This window comes from Muntiacus reevesi, chromosome 1 (genome assembly GCF_963930625.1).
Source record: "Muntiacus reevesi chromosome 1, mMunRee1.1, whole genome shotgun sequence".
Lineage (NCBI taxonomy): Eukaryota > Metazoa > Chordata > Mammalia > Artiodactyla > Cervidae > Muntiacus > Muntiacus reevesi.
In genome coordinates this window covers 212,427,164-212,454,507 of record NC_089249.1, presented here as the reverse complement: position 1 = coordinate 212,454,507, position 27,344 = coordinate 212,427,164, and the positions used below count along the sequence as shown (strand labels likewise).

General features: G+C 37.2%; 1 protein-coding gene across 1 annotated transcript in view; it reads left to right on the top strand.

The window, feature by feature from the left end:
- The window catches only part of HSD17B4 (hydroxysteroid 17-beta dehydrogenase 4), a 104,912-nt gene that overhangs the window by 18,593 nt on the left and 58,975 nt on the right, over positions 1-27,344 (top strand). Inside the window, exons 3-8 of the mRNA XM_065918219.1 lie at positions 5,297-5,404; positions 15,675-15,734; positions 18,042-18,063; positions 18,185-18,231; positions 19,713-19,797; positions 20,935-21,122. Of these exons, the coding sequence (XP_065774291.1) occupies positions 5,297-5,404; positions 15,675-15,734; positions 18,042-18,063; positions 18,185-18,231; positions 19,713-19,797; positions 20,935-21,122 (510 nt within the window). The remainder of the gene's footprint in view (positions 1-5,296; positions 5,405-15,674; positions 15,735-18,041; positions 18,064-18,184; positions 18,232-19,712; positions 19,798-20,934; positions 21,123-27,344) is intronic.

Sequence of the window (27,344 nt, the reverse complement as noted above, 5' to 3'; positions counted from 1 at the left end):
CAGAGTGAGTATTTGAAGAATCATAATGAAATGGATGTCAAGCCTTGATAGATTGGTGGCATGTACTGTTCAGAAATGGGAGTAAAGAGAGAATACCTGGGAAATGACTTAGCCAGCAAAGTGCTGCTGAGAGGGTGGGACTGTTTGAGGAAGATGATAATCAGTTTGATTAGCATTTTTTCCCCCCCCAACACACTAAAAGTGATATATATTGCCTCAGTTGGTTTAGCAGCCCTGATATTAGGAGACCCAAAACATGTTTCTTGCTCTAGTCTTTAGGGCCAGTAATCAGGGCTGAAGAATAGCATGAGAGAACAGGAAAACTAACTTCTGAGAGCCAAGCCCTGTACACAAATAGGATTGCTAAAAACAAATCCAGATTTCTCAATCTGGTTTACATAACAAAATGTTAAAAAAACAATGTATGTAATGCTATCAAATAATATTAATGCTCTGCTGTTTCTCTTTCAACATTTCAATAAAAGAATTTATGATTTGTATATGATAAAAAACTAAAATCTTTAGAAATAAGTGACATGTACATGGGGCTTCCCTAGTGGCTCAGAATCCACCTGCTATGCAGAAGACACAGGAGACCAGGGTTCGATCCCTGGGTTGGGAAGATCCCCTGCAGGAGGGCATGACAACCCACTCCAGTATCCTTGCCTGGAGACTCCCATGGACAGAGGAGCCTGGTGGGCTACAGTCCACAGGGTTCCACAGAGTCGGACATGACTGAAGTGACAAGCATGCATGCTTCCCGCATGTACACATCTGTATGACAAAACGGCACCCCAAATGAAATGTTATTTAAGCAGACAAAACAGTAAACAGAAATATAAATGACAAGCCTATGAAAATAATGTAACCTTACTAGTGCTAAAATAATGGGCTATAATTTATAATCATTTCATTGTTATGCTGAAAAGAATGATAATGTCTTGTGTTGGGAGGATATGGGGAAACAGCCATTCTCACCAACTGGTTCTGTTTTCAGGCTTTGATAGCTGATAACTCAGTACTTTGTGTTTAGGTATCCATTTTCCTATTTATAGGATACTTTTATAGGCTCCAAGTGTGTTTATAATTCTCTGGATCCTTATGTCCCTACTCTAGTGGTTAGTGTATAGTAAGTAGATGTTTAATAAAAACTCAGAGTGCATTTTTAATTAAAAAAACTTACATAGTCTTTAACAGACTATCCAAGTCATTGATTTATTTAAAATTACGGGAATAGGCAAAAGATTTTACATCTTAAAAAAAAAAAAGCTCTTCAGAGCTATAAGCTGGATTTTATATGGAGGATTTACAAATATATCACTTTTGGGGATATTTTGATGGTTTAAGCTGAAAAGACTCTATCCCTTAACTCTCATAATCTTACCAATAGGTAGTCACAATACTGTATTTTGAAGCTGTTTGTTTGAGAGAGGTTGTTTCTTCTGTATTCTCTCCAAGCAAACATGACTTTTTTTTTTAAGTGGAAATAATTAGAATAAAAGAAACTTGTTCACAGCATTAGAGGAGCAGAGTGATATTGTGGTGGGTCCAGGTTCTTGTCTGAATTTTGCTGTTTCATACAGCCTTAGAGCCTGGAATAAGTTACCTAGCTTTTCCTAAACTCTTTCCTCTTCTGTAAAAATAGGAACAAGTGTTCCTGCCAAACTCCTAGAAAACTGTATGGAGCTCAAATGCAGCAATGTACAAAGTTGTGTCTTTTAACAGTAGGTGGTAGGAATATTTTAAAATATTGTTATAATTGGAGTATTCAGTCAGTTCAGTTCAGTTGCTCAGTCATCTCTGACTCTTTGCAGCCCCATGGACTTCAGCATGCCAGGCCTCCCTATCCACTGCCAACTCCCGGAGTTTACTCAAACTCATGTCTGATTGAGTCAATGATGTCATCCAACCATCACGTCTTCTGTCTTCCCCTTCTCCTCCAGATGTGTCTTTAACAGTAGGCGGTAGGGATATTTTAAAATATTGTTATAATTGGAATATTAGTCATATATATAAGTGATGACAGGATCACATAGTGTAAACACATTGCTCTTTGTTTACAAACAATCTTCTAATGTTGCTGCTGGCTAAGCCCTTCAGTGTATAATCAGTGCTTTTCTAGTTAAGATTGTAACCCCTGTGAATTAGCTCTGGAAGGGTAACTGAGTAAGATCAGTGTCAAATTTGTCCTCTCTGAGGTGAATACTTGTCTTGAATAAATCTGTTTTGATACTGTTTCACTGCATTGATCATTGATCTCAGTCATTATTTATTCAGACTTCAATGTTTACCTTTGATTGTACTTGGAATAGTTTGCACTTAGGGGTAGTGTTTCATTTCACAATTGAACATTTCTTTACTTCAGTGTTGTCTTTGTCAATTTGCTTTTGAACTTTCCCTTGCTTGGATAAAAAAGACTGTTAGTTATGTGTTTCAAAATCTTGATTTTTTTTAAATTTTTTATTTCCTGTTATTTAAGTAACTGTACTCAAATAATGAATAGTTAATAGGAATTTAGTCTTGAGAATCTTAACATTTAAAAAAAAAATCTCTGAGGGATAATGTGAGCCTTTCCCCTATTATTTTTTGTCTTTCTAGCTTTTTTTATTTGCAATAAGACTGATAAGACTATATTGTTAGAAAAAATATACCTCAGTCCACATTTTGAAAAACTAATTTCCTTTAAGCACAAAAATACATTTGACTAGTTTTTCTCTGAGTCATCCCTTTATCTCCTTTTACTACCCTATCCCAGTTGCAACCCTCACCCCTATCCCCCCATAAGAGAGTTATACTTCAAAAGAAAAAAAGATCTTGTGTATTTTTTTTTCAGGTATGATAATCATCAATTTGATCATATTAAGAGGGTTTAAATTTTAGCGTATATCTCTGTGCCATTGTTAATTAATAATTTTTAAATTATTATATTCCTCACAATTTATGCAGTAACCCAACAGAAATGATCACTTTGCAATGCAAGTTAATTCTTTGTCCCCAGTATTTGCCTTAAATTCTGTTTTTACCAAGATGTTAGGCATCGATCTATTGTGGCTCAGATGGTAGAGAATCTACCTGAAGTGAGGGAGACCCAGGTTTGATCCCTGGGTCAGGAAGACCCCCTGGAGAAGGGAATGGCAACCCACTCCAGTATTCTTGGCTGGAGAATTCCACGGACAGAGGAGCCTGGTGGGCTACAGTCCATGGAGTCGCAGAGTTGGACATGACTGAGTGACTGACACATTATTTATCTTTTCATTTGTTTTTGCCTGTTATTTTGTAAATTCAACCTTGAATGATTGTGTAAATTACTTTTGTTATCATATTATTTAGTTATGTTGCCTTTATATACTTTATGATACAATTAATGCATTAGTATAGTTCAGTTCAGTTCAGTTCAGTTCAGTTGCTCAGTCGTGTCCGACTATTTTCGACTCCATGAATCGCAACACGCCAGGCCTCACTGTCCATCACCAACTCCTGGAGTTCACTCAAACTTATGCCCATCGAATCGGTGATGCCATCTAGCCATCTCATCCTCTGTCGTCCCCTTCTCCTCCTGCCCCCAATCCCTCCCAGCATCAGGGTCTTTTCCAATGAGTCAACTCTTCGCATGAGGTGGCCAAAGTATTGGAGTTTCAGCTTCAGCATCAGTCCTTCCAATGAACACCCAGAACAAATCAGTCCTTTAGGATGGACTGGTTGGATCTCCTTGCAGTCCAAGGGACTCTCAAGAGTCTTCTCCAACACCAGAGTTCAAAAGCATCAATTTTTCGGCGCTCAGCTTTCCTCACAGTCCAACTCTTACATCCAGACATTACCACATACTTAACTTTCAGTACATTATAAACTTTGAGGATAAGCACCATTCTTATACATCTGTAGATTTCCTTGCAAATAGTAAATGTTCAGTTAATGTTTGTATCTATATATATAGGAAGATGTAAAAATGTAATAAAAGTCACTTAATTGTGTCCAACTCTTTGTGACTCCATGGACTATAGCTGGCTAGGCTCCTCTGTCCATGAAATTCTCCAGGCAAGAATACTGGAGCGGGTAGCCATTCCCTTCTCCAGGAGATCTTTCCAACCCTGTGATCGAAACTGTTCTCCTGCATTGCAGGCAGATTCTTTACCATCTGAGCCACTAGGGAAACATAAATTACATATATTTTAGTATAAATTAGTGACTGAACACATGTTAGTTGTGTGTGTAGTTTTTAACCTTTTTCAATAAATAGTTTTATTTCTTTTTTGGTAGACCATGACATATTATGTTTTACAAAAATTCACCAGTGTGAATTTAATATGCTTGTTCTTTATCACCATTGCTGTAAATGGCTTTCTTGACATAGAGAACATGTCACATTATGTATTTAACCTTTCTTTTCTTTTTTCAGTTGTGATAAGAACTCTTAATATGAGATCTACCCTTTTAACAAATTTTTAAGTGTACAATAGAGTATTATTAACTACAGGCTTTATGTTGTACAGCAGATAAGATCTCTAGAACATTTTCATCTTGCATTATTGAAATTTTATACCCACTGATTAGCAACTCCCCATTTTCTCCTCCTGCTAATCTCTGCAATCACTATTCTACTCTCTGATTCTATGAGTTTGACCATTTTAGATACAATCATGTAGTATTTGGCCTTCTGTGACTGGGTTACCTTATTATCTTCAGGGTTTATCCATGTTGTTACATATTGCAAAATTTCCTTCTTTTTTTAAAAGCCTAAATAATAGCACATTGGCAGCTTTTTCTTTATCCATTTTGTCTGTCAATTGATATGTAGATTGTTTGCACATCTTGGCTATTGTGAATAGTGCTGCATTGAACACTGGAGTTCTGTTATCTCTTTAGTTCCTGATTTCAGTTCTTTTGAATAAATACATGAAAGTGGGATTGCCGGATCATATGACAGTGCTATTTTTAATTTTTTGTGAAGGATGTCCATACTGTTTTCCTTTGTGTTTACTCTTAAATGTGATTTTTTTTTCTTTCCCTAAAAATGGGTTGAATCAGTCTTTTGCTTCACAAAAAAGAAGCATTGAACAGTTGAAAATTTCATGGCATGAATCTGTGTTTAAATATTTTCACTGTTTCATATCTATATTTAAAAACAAAGAGACATGTTTTGAAAGTACATATATCATGGTGTCTTAAGTAGGATAGAAATACAGGAGGAGGGAATTAGGAAGATGACTGAAAACATACACTATTAATGTAATTTCATTCCACCTTGTACTTTTGAGGTCTAGAACTGAATTCTTATTTGTTTATTTTTGCTTTGCAGTGAATGACCTAGGAGGGGACTTCACAGGAGTTGGCAAAAGCTCCTTAGCTGCTGATAAGGTTGTTGAAGAAATAAGGAGGAAAGGTGGAAAAGCGGTGGCTAACTATGGTACAGTATTTGAGAAAATTATACTGTTTCTTTTATTTTTCCTCAACTAATGCTATTTCTCATGTTAATAAATCACTGAGCAAATATCTCAGCATTCCAGTGTAATTGTGAAATTAGATTTTATCTAAGGCTGCCAAAGATGTTTAGCAACAGATTTTATATGTGAGATTTTTTTTGAAGTAGATTATTTCATAAGTCTAAATTTTATTCAATTGTTTATTTAGTGTTTTTAGTAATGAGCATGTGATATAACCAGTATCTTACTGTAAACGTGGATATGAATATGCTCTTGTGACTGCACTGGGTCTTAGTTCCAATTTGTGGGATCTCGTTTCCTGACCAGGGACTGAACCTGGGTCTCCTAAACTGGGAGCTCAGAGTCTTAGCCACTGGACCCCTAGGGAAGTCCTTACTCTTGCTCTTAAAAGCTAAAAGATCTCTTATATTTCTACAGAATTACATTAAATTCTTAAAAATTTTTTTCTTAATATTTCTTAAAGTAATATAGTGTAAGAAGTGAAATGCCCCATTTCTGTACCCAGCTTTCATATTTCATTCTGCATAGGAAATCATTGCTACATGTAACTTTCTTATCTTTGTAAAAACATAAGAGCCAAAAGTAGGCATTAAGAATAAAGAAAAAATAATGAAAAACAACAAATACAGCCTTTATGTTTGATACATTGATTCTAATGGTATTTGTTTTGTTTTGTTTTTAAATTTATTTATTTATTTTAATTGGAGGCTAATTACTTTACAATATTTTAGTGGTTTTTGCCATACATTGATAACCATGAATGGTTGTCATACATATGACATATGCCAAACATATGACAACCATTGCCATACATTGAATCAACCATGAGTGTACATGTGTTCCCCATCCTGAATCCCCCCTCCCACCTCCCTCCCCATCCCATCCCTTAGGGTCATCCCGGTGCACCAGCCCTGAGCACCCTGTCTCATGCATCAAACCGGGACTCGTGATCTGTTTCACATATGATAATATACATGTTTCAGTGCTATTCTCTCAAATCCTCCCACCCTCGTCTTCTCCCGCAGAGTCCAAAAGACTTTTCTATACACCTGTCTCTCTTTTGCTGTCTCGCATATAGGGTCATTGTTACCATCTTTCTAAATTCCATATATATGTGTTAGTATACTGTATTGATGTTTTTCTTTCTGACTTACTTCACTCTGTATAATAGGCTCCAGTTTCATCCACCTCACTAGAACTGATTCAAATGCATTATTTTTAATGACCGAGTAATATTCCATTGTGTATATGTACCACAGATTTCTTATCCATTCATCTGCTGATGGACATCTAGGTTGCTTCCATGTCCTGGCAATTATAAACAGTGCTGCGATGAACACTGGGGTACATGTGTCTCTTTCAGTTCTGGTTTCCTCGGTGTGTATGCCCAGCAGTGGGATTGTTGGGTCATAGGGCAGTTCTATTTTCAGTTTTGTAAGGAATCTCCACACTGTTCTCCATAGCGGCTGTACCAGTTTGCATTCCCACCAACAGTGTAAGAGGGTTCCCTTTTCTCCACACCCTCTCCAGCATTTACTGCTTGTAGACTTTTTGATAGCCATTTTGACTGACATGAGATGGTACCTCATTGTGGTTTTGATTTGAATTTCTCTGATAATGAGTGATGTTGAGCATCTTTTCGTGTGTTTGTTAGCCATCTGTATGTCTTCTTTGGAGAAATATCTGTTTAGTTCTTTGGCCTGTTTTTTGATTGGGTCGTTTTTTTTTCTGGAATTGAGCTGTAGGAACTGCTTGTATATTTTTGAGATTAATTGTCAATTGCTTCGTTTGCTATTATTTTCTCCCATTCTGAAGGCTGTCTTCACCTTGCTTATAGTTTCCTTTGTTGTGCAAAAGCTTTTAAGTTTAATTATGTCCCATTTGTTTATTTTTGCTTTTATTTCCATTACTCTGGGAGGTGGTTCATGGAGGATCCTGCTGTAATTTATGTCAGAGAGTGTTTTGCCTATGTTTTTCTCTAGGAGTTTTATAGTTTCTGGTCTTACATTTAGATCTTTAATCCATTTTGACTTTATTTTTGTGTATGGTGTTAGAAAGTGTTCTAGTTTCATTCTTTTACAAGTGGTTGACCAGTTTTCCCAGCACCACTTGTTAAAGAGGTTGTCTTTTCTCCATTGTATATCCTTGCCTCCTTTGTTGAAGATAAGGTGTCCATAGGTGTGTGGGTTTATCTCTGGACTTTCTATTTTGTTCCATTGATCTATATTTCTGTCTTTGTGCCAGTACCATACTGTCTTGATGACTGTAGCTTTGTAGTATAGTCTGAAGTCAGGCAGGTTGATTTCTTCAGTTCCATTCTTCTTTCTCACGATTGCTTTGGCTATTTGAGGTTTTTTGTATTTCCATACAAATTGTGAAATTATTTGTTCTAGTTCTCTGAAAAATACCATTGGTAGCTTGATAGGGATTGCATTGAATTTATAGATTGCTTTGGGTAGTATACTCATTTTCACTATATTGATTCTTCCGATCCAGGAACATGGTATATTTCTCCATCTATTGTGTCATTTTTTATTTCTTTCATCAGTGTTTTATAGTTTTCTATATATAGGTCTTTTGTTTTTTTTAGGTAGATATACTCCTAAGTATTTTATTCATTTCATTGCAATGGTGAATGGGATTGTTTCCTTAATTTCTCTTCCTGTTTTCTCATTGTTAGTGTATAGGAATGCAAGGGATTTCTGTGTATTAATTTTATATCCTGCAACTTTACTATATTCATTGATTAGCTCTAGTAATTTTCTGGTGGAGTCTTTAGAGTTTTCTATGTAGAGGATCATGTCATCTGCAAACAGTGATAGTTTTACTTCTTTTCCAATCTGAATTCCTTTTATTTTTTTCTTCTCTGATTGCTGTGGCTAAAACTTCCAATACTATGTTGAATAGTAGTGGTGAGAGTGGGCACCCTTGTCTTGTTTCTTACTTTAGGGGAAGTGCTTTCAATTTTTTTTACCATTGAGGATAATGTTTGCTGTGGGTTTATCATGTACGGCTTTTATTATGTTGAGGTATGTTCCTTCTATTCTTGCTTTATCATAAATGGATTTTGATATTTGAATCTTGTCAAAGACTTTCTCTGCATCTGTTGAGATAATCATATGGTTTTTATCTTTCAGTATGTTAATGTGGTATATCACATTGATTGATTTGTGGATATTAAAGAATCCTGGGATAAAGCCCACTTGGTCATGATGTATGATCTTTTTAATATGTTGTTGGATTCTGTTTGCTAGAATTTTGTTAAGGATTTTTGCATCTGTGTTCATCAGTGATATTGGCCTGTAGTTTTCTTTTTTTGTGGCATCTTTGGTTTTGGTATTAGGGTGATGGTGGCCTCATAGAATGAGTTTGGAAGTTTACCTTCCTCTGAAATTTTGTGGAAGAGTTTGAGTAGGGTAGGTGTTAGCTCTTCTCTAAATTTTTGGTAGAATTCAGCTGTGAAGCCGTCTGGTCCTGGGCTTTTGTTTGCTGGAAGATTTCTGATTACAGTTTTGATATCCGTGCTTGTGATGGGTCTGTTAAGATTTTCTATTTCTTCCTGGTTCACTTTTGGAAAGTTATACTTTTCTAAGAATTTGTCCATTTCTTCCAAGTTGTCATTTTATTGGCATATAGTTGCTGATAGTAGTCTCCTATGATCCTTTGTATTTCTGTGTTTTCTGTTGTGATTTCTCCATTTTCATTTCTAATTTTGTTGATTTGATTCTTCTCCCTTTTTTTCTTGATGAGCCTGGCTAATGGTTTGTCTATTTTTTTTATCTTCTCAAATAACCAGCTTTTAGCTTTGTTGATTTTTGCTATGGTCTCCTTTGTTTCTTTTGCATTTATTTCTGCCCTAATTTTTAAGATTTCTTTCCTTCTACTAACCCTGGGGTTCTTCATTTTTTCCTTTTCTAGTTGCTTTAGGTGTAGAGTTAGGTTATTTGTTTGATTTTTCTCTTGTTTCTTTAGGTAAGCTTATATTGCTATGAACCTTCCCCTTAGCACTGCTTTTACTGAGTCCCATAGGTTTGGGTGGTTGTTTTCATTTTCATTCATTTCTATGCATATTTTGATTTCTTCTGTGATTTGTTTGTTATTCAGAAGCGTGTTGTTTAACCTCCATATGTTGGTATTTTTAATAGTTTTTTTCCTGTAGTTGACATCTGATCTTAACTGCATGGTAATCAGAAAAGATGCTTGGAATGATTTCAATTTTTTTGAATTTGCCAAGGCTAGACTTATGGCCCAGGATGTGATCTATCCTGGAGAAGTTTTCATGTGCACTTCAGAAAAAGGTGAAATTCATTGTTTTGTGGTGAAATGTCCTATAGATATAAATTAGGTCTAACTGGTCCATTGTATCATTTAAAGTTTGTGTTTCCTTGCTAATTTTCTGTTTAGTTGATCTATCCATAGGTGTGAGTGGGGTATTAAAGTCTCCCACTATTATTGTGTTACTGTTAGTTTCCCCTTTTGTATGTTAGCATTTGCCTTACATACTGTGGTGCTCCTGTGTTGGGTGCATATATATTTATAATTGTTTTATCTTCTTCTTGGATTGATCCTTCAATCATTATGTAGTGTCCCTCTTTGCCTCTTTTCACAGCCTTTATTTCAAAGTCTATTTTATCTGATATGAGTATTGCTACTCCTGCTTTTGGTCTCCATTTGCTTGAAATATCTTTTTTCCAGCCCTTCACTTTCAGTCTGTATGTGTCCCTTGTTTTGAGGTGGGTCTCTTGTAGACAGCAAGTATAGGGGTCTTGTTTTTGTATCTATTCAGCCAGTCTTTGTCTTTTGGTTGGGGCATTCAACCCATTTACATTTAAAGTAATTATTGATAAGTATGATCCCATTGCCATTTACTTTTTTGTGTTGGGTTTGAGTTTATAAACCTTTTCTGTGTTTCCTGTCTAGAGAAGATCCTTTAGCATTTGTTGAAGAGCTGGTTTGGTGGTGCTGATTTTTCTCAGCTTTTGCTTGTCTCTAAAGCTTTTGCATTCTCCTTCATATCTGAATGAGATCCTTGCTGTGTACAGTAATCTGAGTTGTAGTTTTTTCTCTTTTATCACTTTAAGCATGTCCTGCCATTCCCTTCTGGCCTGAAGAGTTTCTGTTGAAAGATCAGCTGTAATCCTTATGGGAATCCCCTTGTGTGGTGTTTGTTGTTTTTCCCTTGCTGCTTTTAATATTTGTTCCTTGTGTTTGATCTTTGTTAATTTGATTAAGAAATTATCATGTGGTTTTTTGCCTTGGTTTTATCCTGTTTGGGACTCTCTGGGTTTCTTGGATTTGGGTGGCTATTTCCTTCCACATTTTAGGGAAGTTTTCAACTATTATCTCCTCAAGTATTTTCTCATGGCCTTTCTTTTTGTCTTCTTCTTCTGGGACTCCTGTGATTCAAATGTTGGGGTGTTTGACATTGTCCCAGAGGTCTCTGAGGTTGTCCTCATTTCTTTTAATTACTTTTTCTTTTTTCCTCTCTGCTTCATTTATTTCCACCATTCTATCTTCCACTTCACTTATCCTACTTCTGCCTCAGTTATTCTACTGTTGGTTCCCTCCAGAGTGTTTTTGATTTGTTATTGCATTATACATGATTGATTGGCTGTTTTTTTATTTCTTCTAGGTCCTGGTTAAACATTTCTTGCATCTTCTCAATCCTTGTCTCCAGGCTATTTATCTGTAACTCCATTTTGTTTTCAAGATTTTGGATCATTTTTACTATCATTATTCTGAATTCTTTTTTAGGTAGACTCCTTATCTCCTCCTCTTTTGTTTGGTTTAGCAGGCATCTATCATGTTCCTTTACCTGCTGAGTGGTTCTCTGCCTTTTCATCTTGTTTAGATTGCTGTATTTGGGGTGGGCTGTCTGTATGCTGGAAGTTTGTGATTCCTCTTTATTGTGGAGGTTCCTCCATGTGGGTGGGGTTGGATGAGTGGCTTGTCAAGGTTTCCTGGTTAGGGAAGCTTGCGTTGGTGTTCTGGTGGGTGGAGCTGGATCTCTTCTCTCTGGAGTGCAGTCAAGTGTCCAGTAGTGAGTTTTGAGGTGTCTGTGGGTTTGGTGTGACTTTTTGCAGCCTGTATATTAAAGCTCAGGGCTATGTTCCTATGTTGCTGGAGGATTAGCGTGGTATGTCTTGCTCTGGAACTTGTTGGCTCTTGGGTGGGGCTTGGTTTCAGTGTAGGTATGGAGGCTTTTGGATGAACTCTTATCGATTAATGTTCCCTGGAGTCAGGAGTTTTCTGGTGTTCTCAGGTTTTGGATTTAAGCCTCCTGCCTCTGGTTTTCAGTCTTATTCTTACAGTAGCCTCAAGACTTCTTCATCCATACAGCACTGATGATAAAACATCTAGGTTAATGGAGAAAAGATTCTCCACAGTGAGGGATACCCAGAGAGGTTCACAGAGTTACATGGAGAAGAGAAGAGGGAGGAGGGAGATAGAGGTGACCAGGAGGAGAAGAGGGAGAATCAGAAGGGGAAAGAGCAATCTAGCCAGTAATCAAATCCCTATGTGCTCTTCATAGCCTGGAACACCCAGAGAGGTTCATGGAGTTCCATAGAGAAGAGAAGATGGAGGAAGGAGATAGAAGTAACCAGGAGGAGAATAGGGGGAGTCAAATGGAGAGAGACACATCTAGCCAGTAATCATTTCCCTGTGTTCCTCACAGCCCAGAATACCCAAAGAGATTCACAGAATTGGGTAGAGAAGAGAAAGGGGAAGGAGGAGATAGAGGTGACCTGGGGGAGAAAAAGGAGAGTTGAAGGGAGAGGGCAATCCAGCCAGTAATCACAGTCCTAAGTAAAAATGGGTACTGAAGATTGGATTTTTAAAGGTACAAAATTGATTACAAATACCAGAAAGCAAAGATTAAAAATCTAGAGGTTAGACTCTCAAAAATACAATATTGAGAAAAACCCATAATCACAAAAGTTATAAAAAAAATATATGAAATTTGCTTTAAAAATAGGGTCTTTTTTTTTTTTGCAGGGTAATAGGTTATAAAAATGAAAATTAAATGAGTAATAAAGGAGTTAAAAATAAAAAATGATTTAAAATTAAAAAATGATAATAGTAAAATATATCTAGAAATTTCTCTGGAGCTGTTGCGGGCAGTGTGGGGTCAGTTCAGTTTCAGATAGTTCCTCCTTCCAGTTTATACTTCTCAAGGTCTATAGGCCCCTTCCAGTGTCAGTGCTAACTACAGGGTTTTAATCTGTTGCACCTACTACTTCCAAAGCAGTTCCCTCTGTTTATTTTGGCTTCCTCTGTTTTCAAGTCTCTTCAGTGTCTAATTTCTTCCCTGACACAGTGGGGCGATGGTGGTCACTTATTTAGGCTCACTTGCTCAGTCGTGCTGCGGGGAGGGAGGAGCACTGCAAACAAACATCCCTGGCGTGTGCGGGGAGTGCTCGCAGTGTCTCGGCCACACTGGGTTTGCCCCCGCCCCCCCGCTCACGGCGTGTGTGCTTTCCCGGTCTACACTGCTCAGGCTCCAGGTTGCTCTGCGGGGGAACTGTCAAAAGCGGGCCCTGGGTTGCGTGCACTTCCCAGGTCTAAGCCGCTCAGGTTCAGGTTCTCGGGTACTCCACGAAGGCACACTCGGTTGGGCCTGCGTTTTGTGCCCTTCGCAGGTCCGAACAGCTCAGGCGGCCAGGTGCTTGGCAAGTGCACTCTCCCCAGGTGTGCGGTGTATCTTTTCACGTCCCGTCCCGGCCGCTTGCTTTCCTGGGTGTGCAGCGGCAGCGCTGTCTCAGGTGTGCCGTGTGTCTCCTCTGGGGAGCCGATCTCTGGCTGTGACCCTCCTGGTGGATGTCAGCTGTCCAGGAGCCCAGGAAGACTTGGTTAGCAACTGGGAGCCTGCTCGCAGTTTGGTAGAGGATGCCGTCTCTGGGGCCAAGATTGCCCTTTTCCGGCTCTGGCTGTCACCTGCCTCTCTGCCTCTGGCGGGGAATTGGCCGGTCTGTAGCAGGTAGCTCTCCTCTGGTATTCTCTCAGTCCTTTGTTCTGTGAGCGGGCTGGCAGTGCCTTAGCTTAGAGCTTTTCGCGGAAAAGTTCTTTCTCTCTCTCTGTCTCTGTTTTTTCCTCTCCCTCTGGCTGTCCCACAGTTTGGGTTGCTGTCTCACGTTAGCCCCCTCAGATTGTCCTCGGGGCATTCAGGCCCGGTCCTCTGCAGCCTGCGCCCCCCTGTTCAGTACCCGCTTGCTGGTGGCGGATGTGAGCATCTGGGCTACTTCTCTGCCGGGAGTTGTGGTTAGGCATGTAATCTGTGGGTTTTATTTATTTGTTTATTTATTTTACCTCCTGATTATGTTGCCCTCTGAGATTCCAAAACTCCCCACAGACCCGCCAATGAGAGGGTTTCCTGGTGTTTGGAAACTTCTCCTTTTTCACGACTCCCTCCCTGGGACGGTTCTCTGTCCCTAACTCTTTTGTCTCTCTTTTTATCTTTTATATTTTGTCCTACCTCCTTTCGAAGACAGTGGGCTGCCTTTCTGGGTGCCTGGTGTCCTCTGCCAGCGTTCAGAAGTTGTTTTGTGGAATTTGCTCACCGTTCAAATGATCTTTCGATGAATTTGTGGGGGAGAAAGTGGTCTCCCTGTCCTATTCCTCTGCCATCTTAGGACTGCCTGATTCTAATCGTATTTGTAAGGTATATTCTTGAATAGATGTACTTTTAAAAAGCTAGTGTTTAGTGACTTTTCTGCAAATTAGATTGCTTTTGTGGGCCAGGGAGAAAATTAAATTGCCCCTGACTTTATTTTGAAATTTTAGAGGGAAGAAGATAGGATATGATTTGTTTTGCATACTCAAAGGAATAATGAGACAGATATTTTAGTATCTTATTTCTTCTTTGAGAGTCTAGAAAAGTGTTTTCACCTTTAGAAGAAAATTCTGGGGTTTTAGAACCTAATTTTTAAAGATGAAAATTTCAGACTCTCCTCTCTGCCCCTCAGTTTTGATATGCAAAGTATATTAGTCAGGATTCAGTCAGGAAAACAGAAGCCCCTCTTGGTTTTCCCAGAGTGAAGGGTTTTGTACAGAGTTAGAGACTTCGCATCGGAAGGCCTGGGCTGGCGCATGTCGGTGAGACTGCAGGAGGCCATCTCAGCCTGTGGCGGGTGGTTCTCGAGAGCCTGCCTGCCTGTGCTGCCCATGTCATGTCTGCAGCCTGCTCATGAGACTGCCTGCCCTGGCAGTCTCCTACTTTTCTACCTTTTAAGTGAGTATCTCTTTTTGGAAGACCTAACTCAGGACTGTATGGGCCTCAGAGAAGGGCCCTGGCTCCTCCTGTGACTGCAGAGAAAGTAGAAAGAGACACTGGTGATGTTGAATTGACAGCTGACCATTTGACACACAGCTGTGGTGATATCAGCCCTTCTCCTGGACTGATTAGCAGGAAATAACAAGGCCATCATATTTCATTGAGCTTTGCTTTTTATGGTTAGTATATTATAAAAATGGGCTTCTTTGGTGGCTCAGTGGTAAAGAATCCACCTGCAATGCATGAGACATGGGATTGATACCTGGGTCGGGAAGATCCCGTGGAGGAGGAAATGGCAACCCACTCCAGTTTCCTTGGCTGGGAAATCTCCTGGACAGAGGAGCCTGGTGGGCTGCTGTCTGTGGGGTTTCAAGAGTCGGATACAACTTAGCCTCTAAGCAACAACATTACAAAAACAATAGGTTTGTTTTCCAAATGTAGTCATATAACTTGACCATGCTTTTTCAAATTAAATACACTCCTCTTTCCCTCCCTCTCAAATTCTCATTTGCATCCTTAAGGAGAAGTCCTATGTGACAACTTAAAATTCATTAGAAATGAAATAATAATCAATTTGTCATCTTAGCCACATTTCAAGTGCCCAGTAGCCGCATGTGGTTCATGGCTACTGTATTAGACAGTGCAGAAATAAGGACATTTTCATTTTCATAAGACAAAATTCTATTAGACAGTGCTGTCTTTGATATTATTTGTCAAATACTTGTTATTTACCCAGCTCCTTTTTTTTTTTTTTGTAGGTTAAAGAATTGTCTTAGGGACTAAATTTCTTTTGTAGATCATCTATATTTTAGTTTGTTAGGTGCCTACAATTTAAATGTATTTTTCCTGGAAATGAATTCTGTTGAATGAATTGTATCTGTCATGTACTCTGATCCACAGAATTTAGAAGTCATTTGTGAGGATTATTGCTAAAGTTTTGCCCTAATTTCTCTTTCCTTCAGATTCAGTGGAAGAAGGAGAGAAGATTGTGAAGACAGCACTGGATGCTTTTGGAAGAATAGGTAATGTTTCTTTCCATTTATGGTACTTACAGAGCAGCTTCTACCTTTCTAATGAACTATTTTTTATTTTACTTTTGTTTGCTAAAAACTCTTTCTTGGTAATCAAATTTTTAGATTTGTTTTAAAATTTAATTTTTTAACAAACCCTAATCTTATTCCACAAAGGGCTCTAGGTGACAGTTTGTATGCATGTATGTGTTGAATTGGTTGGTTTTTTTTTGTATTTTAAAGGTCTTTAGAAAAACTTAAAAGCATTCTCTAAGTTTCCTTTTTATAGTAATTTAATCATATCCCCAATATATAAAAAGACATATATAATATACAATAATTTACATGATTATATAATTATAATTATTTAATAACTATTAAAGATATTATAATAATTTAATCATACCCCCAATATACATATTGGGAGTATGATTATATATGTATATCAGAAAGAAAGAAAGAACGAACAAAAGAATGAAAGAGAAGTCACTCAGTCGTGTCCAGCTCTTTGTGACCCCATGGACTATAGCCTACCAGGCTCCTCCATCCATGGGATTTTCCAGGCATGTAGAGCAGAGGTATGATTAAATTAGTATAATGCTTATTTAATAGTTACGAAGTAATTATAATTATGGGCTTCCCTGGTGATTCAGATGGTAAAGCATCTGCCTGCAATGCAGATTTGGTTCAGTCCCTGAGTCAGAAAGATGCCCTGGAGAAGGGAATGGCAACCAGTAAAGTATTCTTACCTGGAGATTCCATGGACAGAGGGCCCTGGTGGGCTACAGTCCATGGAGTCACAAAGGGTCAGACACAACTGGTCAACTAACACTAATTTTATTTAATAGTTATTAAATAATTTTAATTATATATATATTTTAATTATTTTTGACTGCACTGGATGTTAGATGTGGCTCATGGGGTCTTTGTGGCATGTGGACTTCACAGTTGGAGTGAGTGGGATCTAGTTTTCTAGCCAGAGATTGAACCTGGGCTTCCTGCATTGCAAGTGCTTAGACAGGCGCCCCGGTGGGACCGACCTCTGCGGAAGGCGGGCCAGGGCCCCGGGACTCTTCCCCGGCCCCGCAGCTCTGCCCCCGTTGCCCCGCCCACCCGCGGACCCGGCGCTAGGGGGCGTGGGGGACCCGGATGTGCCCTTGGGGCGCAGAGAGGGCTCGCGCCGAGCTGCTGCCTGAGCTGCTACCCGGGTTCCCCTCCCCTGCTGGCCCAGCGTGACCCTACGCGTCCCTGTGGCTCTCTACTCCCTGCTCGAGCATCTCGGGCCGAGGCACCGTGGAGAGGTGCTCTCCTGTTGAACAGACGTTTCCCGTGTTCCAAATTTATAAATTATAAAATGTATATAATTTTATAAAGTTAAATCCTAAGTTTTATATTTAGAAAATAAAAAATCAGTATTTTGGCAATAGAGGACTCAGTGGAATATTTTGGATAATTATAATTATCCAGGTTAAAGTGATTCTGTATCTTGCCATAATGAATTATATAAAAGTTCATTTTTAAGAAGTATTTCAATATATTGTTTAATCATCCTAATTTAATCCCATACATTGTAACAGGTTATTGCATTACTGGGGGAAAAGCCCAACATGTTTCTAGTCAGAAAAATGTTGATTTTTATAGTTTTAATGTGTTCACGCTCCCTTTCTTTTGGTCTACCATGTGTATTTTTTCTAGTTATATTTGGTTGAGCTTGTAAGTGACATGTTCACATATTGTCTGACACAGGGATGGAAGCCCTAAAGGTTTGAAGTCATAAAATGAAGATAGCACGAGATGGTGGTTGAACCTTAAAAACAATCCCTTTCTTTTTATAGTGAGGATGCAATTGTCTATTCATATAGGCTGTCCGTTTCTGATTCTAATGGTTTCCTTTCTGGACTTTTGACTTTTCATTGGCAAGGAGCATTTTTTTAAACTTTTAACTTCCCCTGTGAATTTTGAAGTTGCCTGAGGGATGGTTTACAGTTACTGCTGAGTTCTAAGAACTTAAGTTATGTGACTGCTAATTCTGTAAATGAGTTCATAGAATTTTGGCAGAAGGTAGAGATGGAAAAATCTAACAAATTTTTAGATATGCAGGTTTGAAAGGAAAGCACTAATATAATGTGATTCTTATGCTTTTGTGAATCAGATTTTTTTTGCTATAGGTATAAAATTTTGTTTTGCTAGCACTTGTTGCTTATTATATCTGCTATTCCATGGGGAGAAAAACACTTTTGAGAGAAATGTGAGTTTTAAGCAAATGGAAATTAATATGCTTGCTTTTATATATGTGACTTGGATGTTTTTATATTGCAGATATTGTGATCAACAATGCTGGGTGAGTATTTCTTTCTTCATTTCCAATAAAGTAATGTATTTGCAAAGTTTTGTTTTGTTTTTGTTTTTTTTTTAGTATTTCTCATGTTTCTCATCTCAACAAATATAATGTCAATTTTTAGGATTCTGAGGGACCGTTCATTTAGTAGAATAAGTGATGGAGACTGGGGTAAGATGTTTTAATATTCTCTATGGAACATACTTATCCATTTAGCTGTCTGATACTTGATGTACTTACACACTTAAGGAAAATCTTGCTTCTACCTATTCTTTCTACTAATGTAAGTGATGAATAAGCTTTATGACTGAAAATAATGAACATTTGGGAGTAACCTTTTTTTAAACCTTCGAAAAATTAAAAAAAATTAAAATCTGTTGGTGAAAGTTATCTAAAAGGTTTTTGTGCTTTTCATCTTTTTTTGTTTGTTTGTTTCTGAGAGATTGTCAGCATTTTCTTGCAGTATTTTTAACAGCTTTTTATGTGTTTGTCTGGCTGTATAATTGTTATTTCAACAGCAAAAGAAGGCTGTGGAAGAGTGTCTGAGGCACTAAAAATGATGGAAATCTGAGAACGGTGTGAGAAAAGTCTAGATATAATTTTGAAACTTCTAAAAAGTTGGAAAATTTTTCATTAGGAATGTCATGTTGGAAAAATTGAGTTTAGATAGTGAACAGTCACTGTTATGAAAATGTTTTTCCATATTTGTTCTTTTTTGCCCTTACTTCATTAGCTACCAGAACTAAAACAATCTGAGACAGTGGCAGATATAGTAACTGAGGTGAATTATGTTGTTGTTTATAGAGTGTGTTTCTGGGAAAGATTTTCAGAAGTCCTTTTGGAAGAAGCAAGCTATCTCTGTGACATAGAATTAAGCAAAGACAGGCTTTTAGTTTTCTCTTCCCTTGTAATAACTGTGTAAAAGAGAAGCTGAGAAAGATAAGTTTTGTTGGCAAAGGAGACTTACCTTGGTGCTTTGCTTTGAGCTCTGATGGGGCTGCAGTGGCTTCTTCAGGATAAAATTAAATCTAGAGTTGTTTATCTGAGTCATTCTCCAAGTTTTCTGTTCATTAGATTGCCATTTCTAAAAGCAGGCATCTCTTTCTCTCTTTTTCCCACTTTGCCTCCCCCTATTTCCTCCATCTCTTCCACTCCTTCCCCCAACTCTTAACTCATTTAGTAAACCCTGGTAAAAATAGGGATTAAGGGATATTATGAGCATTTTATAAACATTTCTTGATGATAAAGTGGATGATTTTTGATTATGCTTTAATTGATGTTTGTGTTGAGTCCCAATTATACATGTAGATTTCTTGGATATTTGTATTAATGAATTTTTATATAAAATAGGTATATATTAAAGATGACATTGTATTTAGATGTGTGTACAGGCATCATATTTAGAGAGCATTTATTTGTGATAAAGTTGCAATAATCTAATCATAATTTATAGGCAAAATAGATATGAATTATTGATTGGATATATAATTGGGACTAAAGCAAAAATGATTACTCCGAGTACAGTGTAACAGTAGTTGGAATGCTAGGTATAAAAAAGAACATCTTTGTATAAGTAAATCATTGCTAATATTGATTCTGAGATAGGTCTATCTAATTTTTTACAACATTCATGATAAAATTTCTTGTTTTAGATATAATCCAGAGAGTTCATTTGCGGGGCTCATTCCTGGTGACCCGGGCAGCTTGGGATCACATGAAGAAACAGAACTTTGGAAGGTAGAGTTGTATGTGGGTGTCAAGGGAGATTAGAGATGTTGTATGTGTGTTCTTGTGTATAGAGGAGAAGAATTGCTTTGATATAGAAAAATACGCCTCCAGATATGCACAGGCTTTTCAAATATAGTTTTGGCACATGCTTCCCCATTAAATTGGCGTCAGTCACGGATCAGCCAAGCTGGACAACTTTGTATTTCTTTTTACCTCCTACTTTTCATTATTAATGATTTTCCTGCCATTCTCAGATATTTTAGCAGTACAAGCATTGAGGATTCAGCTCTGCTTTATTCTCTAACTAAAATATCATTTTGTGTGTTCAGTGACCAACTGGGGAGAGATGTGTAGTTGTTTTCTACCAGCTGGCACTGCTCAGACATGAGTTAGTCTTTATTGACCAGGAATAGTAGGACCCTTACAGTTGCATCTGTGTGACTCAGATGTGGCAGACCTAGTAAGTGGCTCCGTGTACTCTAAGGTAAAGGCTATTCTTATATATATATTTTTAAGGCTATTCTTATTAACTTAGGGTTCACATACATCTACTAGAAGTAAATTGCTTGCGATGTATTTTCTTATTGGAGAGTTCTGGTGCATCCTGATATTAGCAGTTTCTGAAAGTAGAAGATATGATTTACTTTACTTGTTCTACTAAGTAGAGTAAGTAAGATTAGGTCAGATTTTCAGATGGTACTGTTTTAATAAGAGGCATTTAATATTATCCAGACAGGGAAAGGAGCAAAGTGATGAAGACTAAAGAATTAGGATTTCAGGATCTAATATTTCTTACTAAGATTTTGACTTGTCAATTGGCAGTTTATTTTTTGTTTGTAAATACTTATTGTTGTTTTCAGTAGATAATGAATATATATTTTTACACTTGAATTCATTTGTTCCTAACCAAGGATCCTTTTTTTTTTTTCAGGGATTCTTTTTAAAACAATAAAATCTTATAGTTGAATTTTTAGAGATTACTTTTGTTATTAATTTAGGTATATGAATTGTGACTTTAAGAACCTAGTGCCAGTATTCAGAGTTTCTTTTGACAGGTGTAATAGTAATGAAAAGGAAAAAAAAGTGCTTAGAGTCGCAACATTATTAAAACATAGAAAAGATTGAGAGATTGGTTTTTCTTTTTAGAATCATCATGACTTCATCAGCTTCAGGAATATATGGCAACTTTGGCCAAGCAAATTATTGTGCTGCAAAACTGGGTCTTCTGGGCCTTTCAAATTGTCTTGCAGTGGAAGGCAAGAAAAACAACATTCATTGTAACACTATTGCCCCTACTGCTGGATCGCGGATGACCCAAACCGTTTTGCCTGAAGGTAAGTTTAAATTTTTCAGTGCTGTTCTCCACATATCTGTGTGGAGTGAACTTTGCCAATGTGTTTAATTTTTTGAGTAACTAAAAAATTTCCTTACAATTTAAAAAAGCATGATGTGTAATTTACATTCATTATATAAAATTTAGGAAAACACAAACAGGAAAAGTAAAGAAATGACCCATATTTCTAACACACTGAGGTAAACTTTCTCTTTGTGTAGGTAGACATATGTATTTTTTTAACAGAATGAAGTAAATGCATTCTTACTGTTTTGTAATAATTATTTTTAAAAATTAATGTAAAAATTAACAGATTGTTTTTTAAAAGGATTTATAGAAGAATTGATCAGATAGTAAAGAGAGTGCTCATGTACTCCTTCTCCCACACAATCACCTGTATTTTTAACATCCTATGTCAGTGTGCTACATTTATTACAACTGATGAACCAGTACTTATCCCTTCTTACTGGGTTGGCCAAAAAGTAATTGTTTCGGTTTTTCTATACCATCTGATGGAGAAACCAGAGTGAACTTCTTGGCCAACCCAATATTACCTACAGTTCATAGTTTACTTTAGGGCTCATTCTTTAGGTTATCCAATCACATGGGTTTTCACAAATGTGTAATGTTATGTACGCACCATCACAGATCATACAGAACGGTTTCACTTCCTGGAAAACCCCCTGTGTTCCATCTCTTCATCCCTCTCCTCTTTCTCCCCAATGTCTGAGACAATTGAAGCTAGTTTCTTTTTATCATTGAATAATATTACATGGTATGGAGGTGCCTCAGTTTGTTTATTCATTCACCTATCAAGGAATATTTTGATTATTTCCAATTTTGGCAATTATGAGTAAAGCTTCTGTGAACAGTCATGTGCAGGTTTTTGTGTGGGTGAAGTTTTCAACTCATTTTGTTAAATATTAAGGAGGATAATTGCTGGATCGTATGGTAAGTCTCGCTTAGTAAGAAATTTTCAAGCGTCTTCCAAAATGACTGTATCATGCTTTATTGCCACTGGCTGTCTGTAAGATATCTTGTTGCTCCACATCTTGGCCAGTATTTATTATTGTTAGTCTTTTGCATTTTAGTTCTTCTAATAGGTATGTATGGTATTTTATTGTTTTAATTTTCAGTTCCCTAATGACACATGATGTACATTTTTTCCTGTGCTTCTTTGCCATTTATTTGTCTTTTATGTTGACGTATCTGTTCATATCTTTCGCTCATTTTTAAATTGGACTCTGTGTTTTCTTATTGTTGAGTTGTAAGAGTTCCCTGCAGATTTTGGAAATAAGTTCTTAATCATATAAGTGTTTTGCAAAATATTTTTTCCTAATCTGTACAATGTTTTTTAAATTCTCTTAATCTCTTTCACTTTTGAAGCATAATTTCACTGCTACAGAATTCTGGGTTGGTAATTTTTTTCTTTCAGCCCTTGAAATATTTCATTCCACTCTTCCATTGCTAACATGGTTTTTGAAGGAGAGTTTGACATAATTCTTTTCTTGTTTCTTGATGCATAAGGTATATTTTTTCACCTCTATTCCTCCAAGATTTTCTCCTTGTTTTTCTGCACTTTGAATATAGTATGCATAATAATAGGTGTAGATTTTTGGCTATATGCTACTTGATATCCTCTGATCTTCCTGGATCTATGGTTGGTATCTGTCATTAATTTTGAAAAATTCTCAGACATCAGTGCTTCAACTATTTCTTCTTCCTTTTTTTTTTCTTTTTTCCTTCCATTTCTGGTATTCTCATTATGTGCCTATCTTTTATAATTATACAATACAATATTCTGTTCCCCTTCTTTTTTCCCTTCTTTTTTCTCTTTGTGTTTCATTTCAGTTTGGGAAGTTTCTGTTAACATACATTCAGGCTTACTGATTCTTCTTTTCATTTTAGAATGTTACACTGTTTTTTAGCCTTTCCTTTTGATTTTTTTCCAAAGTATTTCCTTCTGTCTGCTTATAATAAGTCATCTGTTCTTACAAATTGTCCCCCTTTTCCCCTTAGAGCCCTCAACATGTTAATTACAATTATTTTAAATTCCTGGTTTGATAATTTCAAAATCTCTGCTTTATTTGAGGCTATATCTCTGGTTTGTGGTTCTGTTTTGTTTTGTTTTTTGGCTGCACTGTGTGGCGTGTGGGATCTTGGTTCCCTAATCAGGGACTGAACTCATGCCTTCTGTCGTGAAAGTGCCGAATCTTAACCCCTGAACTGCCAGGGAAGTATGTTGCGGCTGGTTCTCATGCTTGCTTTTTCTCTTCAGCCTGTACTTTTCTTGTCTTTTAGCAGGCTTTGAGATTGTTGTTGAAAACTGAACATGATGTGTCGAGTGAGTAGATAGAAAGTGTGGTGTATTGAACTTCATTGTGAGGTTTTACGTTTGTCTGGCCAGACAAACGTGTTTACTGTGTTTACTGGTTGCTATAGCTGTTGGTGTCAGAATCTACATTTTCCTCTCTGTCCTTGTTTTTGTGTACCCTGTTGTCTTTGGGTTTCCTCAGATACTCTTTGTTAAAGAGTGTGTATGTTTGCCGCACTCTCAGTTGTAATCTGCTGTTGTTCTACTGGAGCCCTGCTGAAGTGACTGTAAGTTAGTGGGAGGTAGTGTGCTCTCTAATATTATAATTACATCTCCACTTTTTTAGAAGATCAGAGCCCCTTTACGCTGACTTTTAGAAGAGTTTCTTAGCCTTCCCCCCACCCCCATTATTTGAGACAGGAGACTAGAGTGGCCTCACTTGTCTAATTGAAGCTCTGATAATTTCCCTTAAGGATAGGCCTTTGTTAAGGAGAACAGAGTGCTCTGAGCATATTTCAAAATGATTTTATTTTATTGACTTTTTTTGTTACCCTCTCCCAGTTTTCTCTGTGATATTTCAAAGCAAATCTCAGTCATTACTTCTCACCTAATATATACTTGGAAATGTGTCTCTCCAACAGATACGGACATTATAACCACAATGCCAATATCACACTAAAATAATTCATTAACATTTTCTAAGACTAAGTTTATATTAAAGCTTCCTAGTTACCTAAAAAGTATCTTTGTAGAGTTAGTTCATTCTACAAGGACCTAAACAAAGCCCACAGGCATTTTGTTACTGTGAGTGTCTGTGTGTGTGTGTGCACTCAGTCACTCAGTCCTGTCTGACTCTTTGTGACCCCATGGACTGTAGCCCACCAGGCTCCTCTGTCCTTGGAATTTTCTAGGCAAGAGTCCTGGAGTGGGTTGCCATTTCTTACTCCAGGGAATCTTCCTGACCCAGGGATAGAGCCCACATCTCTTATGTCTCCAGCATTGGCAAGCAGATCTTTTTAGAGTTAGTTTAGATCCCGAAGGATCTAAACAGAGCCCGAAGGAGAGCCCATAGGCAAAAATTTGTTACTGTATCTAAGTTTCATTTAACATAATAACATAATAGTTCATTCTCCTTTTTAAAAAAGTGCCAGTTTTTTGTTGAAGGAATTACCAGTTCACCTATTCTATAGACTGTTCCTCATTCTTGATTTGAATTGCCCTTGCTCTTCTCTCCAAAAATCAGCTGATCACAAATGTGTGAGTCTATTTCTGGATTCTCTGTTCAGCTGTATTGATCTCTGGGCCTGTCCTTTTACTAATACCATGATGTTTTGATTACTATAGTTTTAGAGTAAGTCTTGAAATCAGGTAATGGGAGTCTGCCAACTTTATTTTTTGAAAACATGAAACATATATTTTTAAATTAAAAAATTTAAATGTATGACCGAGAGCCAATGCTGATTTCAGTCAGTTCAGTTCAGTTCAGTCGCTCAGTTGTGTCTGACTCTCTTTGCAACTCCATGGACTGCAGCATGCCAGGTATCCCTGTCCATCACCAACTCCCGGAGTTTACCCAAACTCATGTCCATTGAGTCAGTGATGCCATCCAACCATCTCATCCTCTGTCGTCCCCTTCTTCTCCCACCTTCAATCTTTCCCACCTTCAATCTTCCCACCTCCCGCCTTCAATCTTCAGTAAATGCTGATTTATTTGGTTATATAATAAACAAAATGCTTGACTGGTGTAAAACTGTGTATAGTTTCTGATACTCCTGGCTTTAACATATGTTTTAAAAAGAAAGTATCTATAATACTTTAAAAGTAGCTTCTGTGAAACAGTACAAAACAATTGATGAGTGAAATTAGCTGCTTCATGGAATGAAAGTGAAAGTTGCTCGGTTGTGTCTGGCTCTTTGCGACCCCATGGATTATACAGTCCATGGAATTCTCCAGGCCAGAATACTGGAGTGGGTAGCCTTTTCCTTCTCCAGGGGATCTTCCCAACCCAGGTATCAAACCCAGGTCTCCTGCACTGCAGGTGGATTCTTTACCAGCTGAGCCATAAGGGAAGCCCAAGAATATTGGAATGGGTAGCCTATCCCTTCATGGAATACAAATGCTTATTCACAGTACCATTTTACTTTCTGCATTTGAGCTACCGTTTTAGAACTTGCTGGCTTTTTCTAAGAGCTGTGCCTAACCAGTTTGCTTTAGTGTTGAATAGTTATTTGTACCTGAGATCTAATTTTTTTCCTTTTCCTTGTCAACATGGCCATTTAAAAAAGTCCCTTATTTTAAAGACTCTCTATACTCTCATATCTTATTGAAGGAATTCTAGTTAAAGAGCTAGATTATATGAAGAAGAGATACAATTCACTTTTTTCTCCCTTTTAAGTGTGTGTGTGTGTGTGTGTGTGTATGCATATGCACACAACAGCTACATACATATGCATAACAACTTAGGTTATTGGTAAGAAATTAAGAATCAAAATGTAATCACAGTCATGAACTTGCTGCTCAACCCAAGAACTGAAGCATTACTTGCATCTAACTTTATACCTTCTATTCCTCTGCTTCATGCCAAGAGATGACCACTATTTAGATTTTTATGCTTATCATTTCTTTGCTAGATTTCTACCTTGGTCACTTTTTGCCATCATCTGTAGACTTTCTTGGGAAAGCAGCAAGTCTTTAAGAAAATATTGAAAACTATAGCTTTTAAATTCGTTTTCCTTTGAGAATGTAATTTCCATTAATTTGGACAGGTCTGTACCTCTAGAGAAGTTAAGTCAATGTTTAATGTAGTGTCTTTATGTCCACCAAACTCTACTGAAAGAATAAGATCTACTTTAGACAAATAGCTTAATCTTTCTAGACCTGTTTTCTCTTCTGTAAAAGAAGAGAATTATTGTAGGTCATTTTTAAAAGACACTTTCGATTCTAAATTTTTGTTATTTAAAATTTTGATATCGATTACTTTTTATAGTTTAGAAAAAGCCAAAAATTTATTTTGCCTCAGTGTTTTTCTTCTCTTCTTCTGAAATTCACTTATAGGCTATCAAAGGAATTATTTGTTAGAGAACCAGATGTTCTGAGTAGTGTGTGGAGACATCTGTAATTTCATTTTCCCCTTTGAGATATATTTGATCAATGGAAAGTCATATATGAAACTTACATGTTTGTTGCATGAAATGAGACATAATCTTAGGATGAATACCCATGAACTTTCAAGTTGTATTAGTTATTTGCTGCTTTGTAATACATTACTTCAAGTTTTGTGGATTAAAAAAAGTATATATTATCTCACAGTTTCTCAGATCAGGAATATCATAAAGTGAAAGGTTTTTAAAGCTGCTCTTTCGTTTACAGGGACTATAAATGTCATCTGTGTCACTTCAAAATATAAAACTGTATTTTGTCATTTCACAATTAAAATTTACATTTATTTGATTCTTTAAAGTTTATAAGCTGTGTTAACAAATTACATCTCCTTTGAACCTTGGGACAACTTGGTAGAATGGACAGGCAAAGCATTTGACGACCATCTTACAGATGCAGACACACGCCCTTGAGAGTTGAGTGATGTTCTCAGTGCCCTAAGTTGCCTCTGTGGCAGGGCCGGCAGTAAAATACAGATGTTCATGCTCCTTGTGTAGTACATTTCTGCCTGTTAAGTTGCTCACAGAAGGAATGCAACAGGAAGATATTTCCTACACTTTGTGACTCGTCAGTAATGGCTGCATGTTCCATTTTACATCATTATCTTACTGTCATGACACTTGTCAAGGCTCTTTTATAGTTTTCTAGCTCCTGGGAGAGCAAATTAGTTTTGTGAATAGCTGGTATCTAAGTTCCTTATGCTGTGTATGCCTTTGCTTACCAGTCTTTGCTGAGACAGCTTTAACTTGT